Below are 14,063 nucleotides of genomic sequence, written 5' to 3' on the forward strand. Positions count from 1 at the left end.
GTGCTTCAAGATTGAGTGTGCCTCTGCCTTTTGTCTGGGTCTTCCTACTGAGCGACTTACTGTCCAATAACCAATTTAATATTAGGATAGACTAGTATGTCTAAAACTTGCCTCTTGAGTTTTCCCTGTCTTAGGCAAGGAAAAAAAAAATCTGTGCTCTAACATTATATTATACTAATATTATATAATAAATCATTTTAATTGATCTTACTATAGCAAACCAGAAGGACTGACTGCCTTTGTTATTAGTCACCATTGGTATTTGGTGTTTATCAGCTCTTTGATCAAATGGATGAATAAATAAACCCTAAACATTAATTATGTTTAATTATATATCATGAAAAGCATCACAAAAGTCAGTGCTCTTTAGGAAAACCGTGGTCTAAGTAAAAAATAAGAAGACAAAGCAAAACATCGTTATAATGATGAGAATGGCTATTAATTGTTATATTCTATGTTGTCATTTGGCAAAAAATACCTTGTACACCACTCCAAGTAACCCCAAGAGGTGAGCTTACTTCCTAATCAGGCGATGGCCATCAGTGAAATAACTCATCTTGGTGGCATACCTGACATTCACCTAATCAAAGTGGTACACTTACCGGGGCACAACCGACACACGGCCAATCGGATGCTGGGTCAGACATCTCGTTCCAAAGTTGAACTAGTACCTTCATGCAGTTGCTCAGAATCCAGTGGGGGAAGATGGGCAGCAAGCCCACAGGACAGAACGGGAGTGTTGTGCTAGTGGAAGGGGAAAGAAGCCAAAGAAGATCATTCCGATCAGACTGGGAGCACAGAAGTTCTGGGAGATAGGAATGTCGAGCTAAACGTTCAACATTGCAGAGAAAGATGGTGGGCTTCTTTGATGACATTGTAACAAGTAACAGAGTAGATGGGTCCCGGTATATAGTGGGAAAAATAACAGTATAAAGAATTGTTATGGTATGTTGTGTGTGTGTGTGTGTGGGTTTTGTTGTTATTGTTGTATCAAATTCTGTTTTAGATGATTTACAGACATCTCATGGAACCAGAGATAGCAGCTAAAGGCCAAATTAAAAAAAAAAGAGCTTTGTCTGCTTGTATGAAGAATTTGCACTACCCTCGCAGATATAGATGGTTATAAGAATATTTGTCATGAGAATGGTTTTATGTATTTTAGAGACGGGAGAGAGTGATGCTTGAGGTGATGACATCAGCGGACACCGTAACTGTCCTGAGGACAGTGGTAATGTTCTGACCAAAAGACCTAAGGAAGTAAGTGGCAGAGGTGGGTGGCAGAGGTGGACAGCTGTATAGGAATTGGAGACCCTTGAGTATGTGGGAGTGAGTCCAATGACTTCAGCAAAAAATAGATTTTCCTGTTAAGGACCGCAAGATGAAAAGAAGTTAGTAGAATTTGTTTTCTCCTTGGGCATTGCAGGCTGCTCAGTCTGAAGTTTTGGGTCGTTAAGAGGGGGAAGAGCATACGTTGTTGAGTTCCTTCCTCTTAGCTTTTGGTGACACTCCAGTTCATCTGAAGGACGGCGACCAGGGAACTGGTTCTCTTTAAATGTTCTCAAGACCTGACTCATTCCAAATACGTAAAACATAGAAAGGCTTAACCTGCTTTTTGTATTTTCAAGTCCTACGTTCTGTTGGGAAACATTCTGTTCACATAATGGCGGTGGTGGCAGTGGCGGTGTATATAAAATGGATTAGTGTTTCACTTTTAACTAAATTTGTATTTCTTCACTCCTTAGGGGAAAAATTGTATCTGTCCTAAAACTGATGTGGGCGAAGCCCTGATAGGGAGACGCTTTTGAAAACATATGAAGCTTGAGTTCTGTTACAGACAACCATGCCTAGGGATTGCATTGTTGGTTTTAGTGGATAATTCTGCCATTATGAAAGTTTATACTTAAAAAATCAGATTTCCTATCCAACTATTACAAGATAAAAATCCTATATTAAAAAATAAGCACATATTTTCAATTTAGCTTCCTTTTTTAATCTCCTAGTCTCCTTCTTTTTGACTGATCTGTATGATCTGATCTGTATGACTCTGATCTCTCTGATCTGTACATCATGTGACAGATCTCCAAGTCTGGATAACCAGGCATATATGAGAATCCTGGATTGGTCTCTTTAAATCTACTTGTTCTGTACATTCCCAAACTTTGAAAACCCCACTTTCAGTTAATCTCGAAACCCCCGTATCAGGCCTGGTGAATACTCCTGATCAAGGATGTCTGACTGATGCTCAGACAGGGAGCCACGTGGGCCCCTGGTCTGGCTAGGCTGGCGCTGCAGGTCTGGCTCTGCGCTGCAGCACTCTCTTCCATTCAGAGCCTCAGATGTCTGCCCCTCTGCAAAGCCGTGAGGCCAGTGTCTAAAGCTGCTAAGCATGAAATTCCCTGCTTCTGTTTGTTTCTTTTGTTGCCACGAGTTAATAGGGACAGAGACAGGAGACAGCCCAGAACAAAGCACAAATAATGGAGTATTTCACCCCAAAAAAGGAATGTGGGTTGAGAAATACAAAGAGTACTGCAAAGACAGACTTAGTGTCCCGAGGCACTGTGATATATCTGCCAGAAGCCCCAGCCCAGGGACAATTCTGGACCAGATCCTTCATCTGTGAGCTCCCAGCCTACATGGCCCAAAGGTTTGACCCATGTTCTATGAAAACAGTTTATTGTTTTCCTCACTAGGGTTTTAAAGGGAGGTGGGATTTTTCACCTCAAAAAGTGGATTGCTCTTGCCAGGCAGTGAAGTCTTCCAGGCTGTCTGGTGGTCAGCCTGGATTAGTATTTTTGTTACACTTGGTATGGTTTGATCTTACACTCTTCTCACAAGTTTGCAAGAGCTCAGGGGCTTCCACGACTGTGGGATGTGTTCGACATTCCTTTCTCGTCTTACAGGTAGAGATTGGCTTAAAGAGGGCACGTTCCTTCTAGATCATTGTCTTGTGAATACATTTCTGTGAGATCTGGCTTCCTGATGGATTTTCCCTCCCACAACTCCCTCAATCAGATTCATTTGTTTTTCTTATTAGCTTACTTTATGAATCAAAATTTATACATGCATATACATATATATATATATGCACATATATTTTATATGTATGTACCTATACTGTATAAATATATATACATATACATATGTATTATATTTTAAGAACTAAATAATGTATATTTAAAGGACTGTTTTCCCACATTTCTGTCTATAGAATCAGAAATCTATGTCCTGCATGGGCTTCTCTTCAAATAAGTGGTGTTCTTTCCAAGGACAAAAGGGGGTTAAATGAAAGAAGTGAATTGGCCAAGCCTCCTTTCCTTTTCTGCTACCTATTTTAGAGGGTTAGTGTAACAGGCACAGGAGGATATGGACAAGAGGCAAGGGTCATCAACAGAGCATCATTGTATCCTTGCTTGGAATGAAAGGCACATCGTGATGAAGCTGCACATCATGGTTCTATCGAGGAATGAGCCTCTTCTCTAGAACTCTCTGATCTCTTCTAAACAACGGAACCATTCCAGCTTTTTCATCTGGTGAAGCCCATATTTAAAGAAGGAAGAAACCTTGGCTTGGGCTGTGTATGTGTGGCTTTGGGGAAGACCTGAAACACAGATGTAGAAAGAGAGGTGAGCTTTCTCTCAAGATATGGCCTTGACTCAAAGATGTCTCATGGATCAAACAAGGATATCTGAGTGCTATGCGTAGCTCCGCCCTTGTATTAAAAACGAAAGAAAATGCATAGCGATCTGTTACAGAAGCCATCAGCTTTTTCATCTGGTGAAGCCCATATTTAAAGAAGGAAGAAACCTTGGCTTGGGCTGTGTATGTGTGGCTTGGGGGAAGACCTGAAGCCGACTGAAGGAAACTTTCCAGCAACTATAGAGCTTCAATCGAATTGGAATCGTGCACAGAATAAAATCTTGTATTCATGGTGGAAAACAGAGCATTGATTGAAACACATGCCATGTCCCACAAGGCTGGGAATTTCATGCCACGGGATGGTAGGGAATCCTGGCAGGGCAGGGGCTGGATGCCAGGGCAAGGCTTTTCAGCAAACCAGCCTCTCATCCAGAAATATGTGGTGCCAGGACAATTCTCTGGCTGTTTGGATGCCTGGCCACCTACAGAATCTATAAAAGTTTAACTTTTAGAAAACTACCAATGAAATAAAAAATAGATCTATCCTTGGGTCCAAGCGCATATTTCTATCGGCTGATAAATTCAATCAGGGAAACATACACCCCCCTCCCCCCACACACACACACACGAGTCTTACCTGCAGCACTGGCAGTGTATATAGCACCAAGGAATGAGGAGGAGGCTGAAAACGTGCCCTCCCAACAGTGCTTTAAAACAGGGGCTCAGCCAGTAGATAGGGAAGGGAAGACCCAGGTCATAGTGTAAGATGGTCAAGTGTTTGCAGTGTTTGAAGGACTACTGCATGGTTCAGAGGATAGCTGGGGTCCTCAAGGGCCAATGAAGTCCCTAGCTACATGCCAAATGAGGACTTTGCAGTGCTGGTTCATTATGCAGATACTCAACAAGTACCTACTGTGTTCTCAGCATCGCTGCATCTGCCAACTGTCTAACACTGTTCCCAACAAAATTGGGCAAAGCTTAAGACCCTGAGGATCTTAATTGTAGGCCTGGCTATCGGGCTGGCTACCAGACTTTTATCCAAAGCCCTGCCTTTACCCTTAAAGTTTTATTTGTTCTCAAATAATTTATTCTCAATACACATGACCTCCTTCCTCTTTTCAAAAAGGAACAAGTAATAATTGACCCCATGGAAAAAGGCTGAAGCAGTCTAGGCCTGGGAGATGGTGACGGTGGTACCCGTCCGTGAGAGTGGGATTATGGTTCACACTGATCTGTTCCTTGTTTTCTGTTGCCCAGGGCCCTGGATTTTGTGTACAGAACCTGGATTGAGAGCTGGGGTGGGGTTGGGAATATGAGGGGCTGCGCTGTGCTGATAGAAGGGGCTCCAAGCTGGGCTGTGTGTGGGGCTGCCAGACCCTTGCCCAGAGAAGCTAACTGGCAGCCAAGATACCTTAGGAAAATGAGCATCACGGCTAGCAGTTATTTGTCCATCTGGCGCCTTTCTGAGGAGCATAAAGCATTGAACTCATGCCTGCTAACATCCTCCTGAAGAAAGGAAGTGGCAGATAGTGTTAAACGTTACTGGTTAATCATGGGGAAGCTGAAGCACGGATAGGTTTACGGGCTGGAGCAGAGTCACACAATGCCGCAGTGTCTGGCCTGGGAATGAAGCCCGAGTTTGCCGCTCGCTGTCAGGGCTGCCGACAGCATTGTGTCTCGCATTGTACAGCCGTGAAAGGGGCTTACTCTTAACAATGCGAGGGCTGCTGTAGGAGACAAACCCAGTGACCTTTGGTACAGTATAGTCTAGAGGCCAAAGTGAGTAATTTTAAGTAAATTGACTATAGGATCCAAAGCTTCATTAGGTTTTAAAACAAGAAACAAATGAAAACTCTGTACAGTTTGGGGAGCCGACTTACAAAGCACGAACATTCCTCCCAGCTTTGAAATGGCACGTACTTAAAAGTTCTCTGGAGCTGGCTCAAAATATGACACTTTCTCTGTGAACCATGCCACTGGTTTTCAATACATATGTATTCCTAGGTTTCTGAGATAGGTTTCAAATATATATATTTTTTGTATGTACTACCAGTCCAGTGTTTCTCTTCTATGGCGCTGTATTTCCCTAGTCTAAGTTTGGAAGAGGGAGGAGGCTTTTTCTATCATTCAGATTTAGTTTGGGTTCCATCAGAGCAGTTGGGACTACAGAGCTGGGGAATTCTGGACAGTGGTGGAGTGAGCCCAGGGCATTGTCATGCTGGGTGACATTGCAGGCTGTGTGACTCAGCCATGGGATGGAGCTGACACTCTGGGGAGGAATGGAAGAGGAAAGAGAGCAGAGTATTATCGCTCAGTTGTGGTCTGTCAGTGTCTGAGGCTCACCGACAGATGACATAGATTTTGGTGGGCTTGGAAATAAAGTTGCTGTGTTTTGGATTTTAAAGATAGCATGGAGATGAAATTGCATAACTTTGGGCAAAATCTGCCTGTCTGTCTGTCTATCTATATATCTATCTATCTACCTACCTATCTAGTATGTGTGCGTGGCACAGCATCTTGTAGAGGTCAGAAGATAGAGAACTCGTGGGAGTCAGCTCCCTCCTTCTACCACATGGGGATAAACTGAGGTCCTTCGGCTTGGTGGCCAGCATCTTTACTCCTTGAGCCATCCTGCCAGCCTCACACACTTCATGTTGTATTTAGGATTTATGGTAGTTTGGTTCACATAGTGGGGCCAGTCCCCCTGCCCTCCAGAAGCTGGTCCAGAGGAACTGTATGGGAAGAGCTGAGTGAGCCTTGTTTCACCAAACAAAGACCAAAGCAGCCAGTCATAGCTGTCTAGTGCTGCCTGTCATTCATATATATATATATATATATATATATATATATGCGCTCACGCAGAGATATGTCTAGTCATGAGGAGTCTAAGGGATGAGGAAGAGCTGCGGACAGTGTGACCCAGTCTTCATGTGAGTCCAAAAAGTGACATGGTGGTGTAGAGAAGGCTGTTGACTGTTGTGGTCATTAATTTTGTAGGAGATGGCATAGTGGGATGCAAGTAAAGGCCAAGGAAGAGCCACAGTGATGCCACAGTAGGGTGGCCAGCCATAGGCAGCAGCCTGAAATCATTACGACTCCTCAGACTTAAAAAGAAGAGAGGAAACATGATTAGAGTTTAATAAATCCATGTAGAATATGGATCATAAAATTGTCTACCAGAAGTCAGCAATAAAAACTGAAGGAAAATGAACTTGGGGTAAAAAGAACCTCTAGTGTACTGAGAAAGTAGATCTTGTACTTCAAAAACTGGTCTTTGGGGGACTTGGCTAACTTCTGGTGTTGAAATGTAAAAGCTAAGGGTTTCTCTTACTTGGACACTTTCCTGTTAAACACAGCGGCCCAGAGACCAGGCATCCTTTTAGCCATTGTGCTTTCTCTTCTCCTTTGAAGGTAAAACTTAAATATCATTCATTCTCCATCCAACTGTGACTGATTGGGGGTAGCTTCTTTGTCCTGTCCACTGCCAGGCATCAGGGATCTGACACAACATCAGACACACGTACCTGCCACACTCTGGTAGGGAATATGAAACTGTAGTCATCAGTCTAATCGCCAGTATGATGAATTTACAGACACGGCCTGAGAACTTGACATCAGTTGCTCACACAGTCTCCCATCAGAGCTGTCTGCTCCCGGGAACGGGTAGTTAAGCTAAAACCAAAGAGCTGTTGGCAAAGCTGGCCATACAGAAGAGGGAACAGCATAGGCAAACGTCTCAGGTGACAGATGCTCTGTAAGGCTTGGAAACAGTGGTGGACATGAGGCTGGCCACGTGACTTGCGACTTGTCCAGATGTGCTTCTGTACCGCGATTAGAGGTTACGGCTGCGCGTCAGGAGACATCGCTGAGCATATAGGATGGATCTTGTTTTTATGAACAGTCACAGTAGGTGCTGTGGAGAACAGAGGGCAAGGTTAAATGTTCCTGGAAGCAGTGGGAGAGTGGTGGTGTCTTAAGTGACCACAACCTAAGCAGGGAGACTCCAGTAGACTCCAGAGCAGCAGCTCTCAACCTGTGGGTCATGACTCCCAGAGGGCTCACATAGCAGACATCCTCCACCTCAGGCATTTACATTACAATTCATAACAGTAGCAAAATGATAGTTGTGAAATAGCAATGGAAATAACTTTATGGCTGGGGGTCACCACAACATGAACTGTATTAAAGGGGTGCAGCCTTAGGAAGGCTGAGAGGGTCACATTTCAGAGGTCACATGGACTAGACTTGATCCCATGTTAGAAATGAGGGAGAGGAATAATCAGGCGTGATCATGAGAGTATGGTAGCCAGTAGCGCTCAGATCTTATCTGAGAGGAGCCACCACGTTTTATAGGTCTTTTTTCTCTATGGGCTCAGACAATCAATTTAGGAGTTTTCCTCTCTTTTTTTTAACTTATATTTTTAGTCTCTTATGAATCAATGTTTGTATCAAATGAATATTGGGAACATTGAAGGTTGGTTCTGCAAAGTGGTGCGTAGTCAACATCTGAACTGGATTTGAGATGAATTGAAATATCAAACATTTCATGAATGATATAGCCTTTAACTACAAACCCTTGTCTTTCCTCATGAAGACCAAGTAAGTTTGTATGGCTCAGAAACTGTAATTATAGTTCATAGAACCCTGAGGTCAGTTAACCTCGAACCCAAGTTAGCAAAGGCCACGAGGGCGTGGATTCTTCTGTGATTTACGATTCTTCTTCTTGTGAAGTGACATCGAAACAAGCTCAGAGGCACCTCATTCCTGTGTGCCCTGGCTTCAATGCCAGTCCCAGATAGCAGTCCAGAACTTGACCAGAGCCTTAGGGTTCCTCCCTCAGCATCACTGGTTAGGGCTTTTCCATGTTTGCTTTCTCACACGCCCCACCGGATGGAGGTGGAGGGAACGAGAGACTTAGACTTTTTCTGAGCCAGTTAATTGCAGATTTCAAGACCCTTCACCTGCAAGCACTTCAGCATGTGTTTTCTCAGAACGACTTTTTTCCTTACATAATGACAGCACCGTTATTTAATTCAGGAAATGTAACCTTATGCAACACTGTTATCTAATGTGCAGTCTATATTCAGTCCTCACTATTGTCCCAATAATGTCACTTATGGCACTTTTCTTCCTCCCAGTTCAGGATCTAATCTAAGATGCATTGCAGTTCATAATATTTCTTCCCGTTCTTCGTGAGGAGCAGCTCTTTAGTCTCCGATTTTTGAACAGTGATGTTTTAGAAAACAGACTGGGGGTATTAGACAGGATGCTCCTGAGATTGGCTTTCTGTAACTTCCTCGTGGGTAGGTTCAAAGGATGTGCAGTAGTGGGATGCTGTTAGAACCCTGTGCCTCTTGCTCCTGCCATATCTAGCATGGTGGCTGTGTAGACAGGTCTCATGGCTGTTGTGTAACATTCTCAGGAATGTTGAATGCTTTAACATAGTGGTATGGCCCGGGTGTCCCTTTGTCTGAAGCTCTCACAGTCCTGCTTAAATTTGATGGGGGCTACTTAGTGAACAAATTTATATTTGTATAGTTGCTTTAACGTTTACTGAGGGTTGCCCCCATCTCTTTCTCTTGGCAGTGTTTTCGAGCGCTGTGCTGCAAGGGACCACCGCCTGCGCGCCCTGAGTATGACTTGGTTTGCATAGGTCTCACGGGCTCCGGGAAGACTAGTCTGTTGTCCAAGCTCTGCAGCGAAAGCCCGGAGAACGTCGTGTCGACCACAGGTGGGTGTTGTCTTGAGCATCTGTCTCTTATGTCCTCCTCGTCTCCAGGGTAGCCAGTTTCAGCCTACACTGTTTATGCGGCCTCTAGCGCCCATTCAGTCCGCAACTTCATGCCTCAGTAGCATGCCTATCTCAGGTTTAAATCCTCTGCCTCCTTTTCTGGAAAAAAAAAAAATATTAGCACGGACTAGCTGTGTCCTGCCTCACCTTCTCTGTTCTTTTCAGTGACACAGAATAAATCAAGCTCACCAAAATAATCATAAACCCCTAACCCTGGCGTCTGGGGAGTTCTAGCCTTGAGCTTCCCTGCGAGCTGTCCCCCTTGCAATGCTGGTGACATTTGCTGGTCACGTGCCTGCTCCACGGCACCACTGATGCACACTGAACGTCATCTCCCCACTTGTCGTACAGCGATAGTTTGAACCCTATTGAGCCTTTACCTTTTACCACGCTTTATGACTTGAAAAGAAGTCAGTCAAAAATACGGGGGGGGGGGGTTAAAAAATGGTCTTTTGAGATTTATTTATTTTTATTTTTACATGTCATATTTTGCCTGAATGTATGTTTGTGCAAGGAAAGGCACAGATCCCCTGGAACTGGAGTTACAGGGATTTGTTAGTAGTCATGTGGGTTCTGGGAATCGAGCCCAGATCCTCTTGACTCTCTGACAGTGAGGCAGAAAAAGAAGATTGTGTGTTCACTACAATAACAGCACAATGGTTGTAGTTGAAGAAAAAGGCAACCGAGGTAGAATTACCCATCAGAAAAAGCAAGGCAAGGCATTTTCTGGGGAAGAGAAAAGCATAGCTCTTTCAGCCCAACTTTTGAACACCTGCCATTTGATGCTGTTATAAATGACCCCAGGGGTGCGGACATGCAGCCCACTGATCACAAAGACGTCTCCGCCCACATCTACGATTTATAAAAAAGCCACGTGCGGTGCAGAGGTGGGATGCATGGTAAAGTTTTCCGCATTGAAGCTGATCAGTAAGCCGGGCTAGGAAGCAGGGACAAGAGATTGGGGTAGAGGAAGGACGAAAGCATAGTTAAGGGAACTTGGGAGTGTACATCAGGGTAAGGCCTCCTAGAACCATGGTTCTGCATGGCTGGCTGTTTCTTATGGCCTGTGAGACATTAGATAACAAGAGAAATGCTGAATCTGGGCAAAACTTTTTATACCAAATTCAGAAATTTTAGCTTCATCTGTAGTGTACAAAGATCTCAGAGTCTTGTAAGCAAGGAAACAACACGCTCAGATATCCATTCGAGAAGGATGAGGTTGGCCTTGACTTAGGGCATGAACCTGGATGATGATGGTGGTGGTGGCGGTGGCAGTGGCGGTGGCGGTGGTGGTGCACTTGAGGTGCGCTTGAAGGCCTTAAGCGAGTCACTCACAGGAGACACAGAGAGCTGAGAATGGCAAGAGCAATGTTTGAGGGAATTGGCAGGACTTGGTAATCAGTTGGCCTGGGAGGAAGAAGGAAAGAGACGCCAGCAGTGACTCAATTCCTGGCTCAGCTGATGGGTGAGTGAGGAAATCACTCACTAGGGTTTCTTTTGTAGGAGAAATGTTGGTGATCAGGAATGTCACATCAGTTCAGCTCAGGTTTAAAGAAAGCTAAGGGTCAATGATTAAAAAGATGATTGGTCTATAACAATGTATATGTGTATATGCCTCGAGTGTGGGGGGAGGGGGTGAGAGTAGGTGTCAGTAAGCACTGGTGACTCTGCAGAGCTCCAGACGGGTCTCCTTTTCCTATAGACAGCACTGAATTCTCCCTCCTCCCTCACTCGGCTCCATGGTCCTCCATCAGCGCCTATCAACTGCTTCATTCCCATGCTGCCTCCCCTGCCAGCTCGTCCTAAGCTACTAAGAGCAGACAGCACATCTTACTTGATGTTCTGCAAACAGAGGGCTTAGATGTAGACATTTGTTGAATAAGTAAGCAGGTGATACCAAATTTGACCTCCATGGTGTTTTCACCCACCTTACCCTCTGTGAGCTTCACAATATCTTCTTTCATAAGTAAGAACCATTATTTTTAACTCTGCTTTTAAATCACACGAGCTAGGTACAGTTATCTGTTCGTTTTCACAGAGGCAGGCACGGAGGTAGGATACCAAGTCTGGTTTTCAGATGAAGTTCAGGGATGCTTAAGACCTCAGATTTCTCATGGTTGTCTCTAAAAAAAGTCTATCTTTTGAGTGATGTGCTGTGAAGTTATATAAACACCATTAGAGTTATAAGCTCCACTCAGGCAAAGTAGCATCTAAATTAAGTGTCAGAACAACAAAACGTACCATTTCCTTCACCCATCAGGCTTCATGTGGAACTGTGTGCAGAAGAGCAGTGCCGAGTAACAACAGAAAATTGACCTGCAAATGGTCTCGTAATTCATTAGTAAATTCTAACGTGTTTTACATTTGCATCTGTTAAATTTTTAAGGAATTTTTGTTTCCCCTTTACTGGAATTAATCATAACACTCCTGTTAGCTAGTTTTCTGATGAATTAGATAGTAAGTTGGCTAACGTTTTGGATATCAAAATTCTGTGAGTTGCAGCTATCTTGAGCTTGGCACAGGGTCTCTCTGGAGGCCTCTTTAAAGGTCCTTGCCATCATTTTAACATAGCTAGGCACAGAGGTAGGATACCAAGGGATATGCTGGGTTTGGAAGATAACATTTCCAATACTAAAATGGTTCACACTTGAATGACATGCCAGGTCCTAGGTCAGATACGGTGATAATGTGTTGTGCGATGTGCATTGTCCTTGATGGTTACATGTGATTTCTAGCCTGAGAGATCAAAAATTCATTACGTTATGTCATTATATTATAAAGTGATCATTATATCATAAAGTGATCATTATATTAGAAAAGTGCTTCACTAGATGGTTAAGATCCTAAGCCATGACTAATGGGGCAAGGATATTTGGGATCTAAAACAAGCGATTCAGGGAAAAGTCTATCTTACTGGTCAAGGTTCATGGTACAGCAATATAGGTTTTGTTGTCAGGCCTGGAATGTGGAGAAGCTGTTGGGAGATACCTGTAGCATGGAGAGATGAGCCAATAGAGATGATAATTGTCAGGATGGTAAGTTAGGAGCACATGAAGTCAATACTGTGAAAATGGCAGTCATACTAGCTGATGAAAATTAATCTTTTTAAAAGATTTATTTATTTTATGTAGGTGAGTACACTGTCTCTGTCTTCAGACACACCAGATCCCATTACAGATGGTTGTGAGCTACCATGTGGTTGCTGGGAATTGAACNCAGGACCTCTTGAAGTGCTCTTTAGCACTGAGCCATCTCTCCAGCCTGAAAAAGAAAATTTAATTATGACTCAAGTTTCTAACTTGGTGTTTAGGGAAAAGTAGTAAGAAAGAAGTAGAGAAACTATGCCAGGTAGTTTTAAAATTTAAAAAAAAAATGGGAAGAGTGCTTGGGACATCTTTTTGTTGTTGGTGGTGGTATTGGTGGGATATCTGGTAGTGTTTCAGATGCTGAAGTTAAAAGGTTAGAAAAACTGTAGAACAGCAGATACAGACTTGAGATGCTACTAAGATGTGGGTTTGAATGAGGTTGTCTAGAAACAATGGATAGAGAGCAAAGAGGGGTGCTAAGCATCAACTGTATTTCGTTCATCCATTACATATTTATTAAGTGTTTTATTGTGTCTGCCACTGAGCTAGGCTCTAGCACAGCATCAGTTAATAAGTCAGACACGCATCCCCACCCCTGAGAGCTTATATTCCTGCACCTCTTAAGGACTCTTAATCCAGGCAATATGATAAATAGTGATACTCGTAGAACAGTTTTGGTAGATTATTAAGCTAGATCCCACCTAGAGAAATGAGGAAGTAGTGTACAAGAAATGGCAATGAGTTATACAGACTGATCATTACTTCCTTGGTTCTTCATAAGATTCTGTAGAAACCATTTTTTTTTCCAGGACACATAAAAAAGAGAACATGCTGTGGACCTTTGCCTTAAGAAGGACAGTGATCACGCTAGTAGGTGTGTGTAGGCGTAGTCATCTGAGAGTGAAGGAGAGTCTGAAGGGGTTGGTGGGGTGGGGAATAGAAAGAACACCTCTACCTCCAGAGCGCTGGCATTAAAGGTGTGTGCCACCACAGCCAGGCCCCAGTGTCAGACAGTGTAAACATCAGAGCAAGGAGTACTGTGGAGAAGAGCGAAGATTGTAGCATAGCCACGAAGGGGTTACTTTACCTGAGAGACCTGCGTGTTTATGGACCTAACGGAGCTCTTCAAAGTACACAACAGAGAAAATAGGAGACAAATCCAGAGTTTAGATGAGAAGGTTCTCGTCTACCAATTGAATGTTATAGGCTGGCAGTTACTCTAGAGATGGTAGACCTGAGCAATGCTGTCCACCGACATGACCCAGTTAACTTTTAAAGATCACTCCACCCAATGATAGAAGACATCCATTCCTCCCAAGTGCCTTTGAACATGGACTAAATTAAATAATTATCAACTATAATACCTAAGGCAAATATCAGTTAGTTTATATGGACTCCTAACCTAAATATATTTTCAAATTCTAACAGGCACATTCAATCCAGCCTATAAACATTGGCATCTGCAAAATTCATGCCGATGGAGTTGATTGAGGATGTCCTCCTACACACATCCCTTAATACACACACACACACACATACATACACACACA

General features: G+C 43.5%; 1 protein-coding gene across 3 annotated transcripts in view; it reads left to right on the forward strand.

The window, feature by feature from the left end:
- The window catches only part of Arl15 (ADP ribosylation factor like GTPase 15), a 361,821-nt gene that overhangs the window by 112,307 nt on the left and 235,451 nt on the right, over positions 1-14,063 (forward strand). For all 3 annotated transcript variants that reach the window (XM_021180362.2, XM_029468256.1, XM_029468255.1), the window contains exon 2: positions 9,223-9,367. In XM_021180362.2, coding sequence (XP_021036021.1) covers positions 9,223-9,367 — 145 coding nt within the window. The remainder of the gene's footprint in view (positions 1-9,222; positions 9,368-14,063) is intronic.

The sequence above is a fragment of the Mus caroli genome, chromosome 13 (genome assembly GCF_900094665.2).
Source record: "Mus caroli chromosome 13, CAROLI_EIJ_v1.1, whole genome shotgun sequence".
NCBI classification, from domain to species: Eukaryota; Metazoa; Chordata; class Mammalia; order Rodentia; family Muridae; genus Mus; species Mus caroli.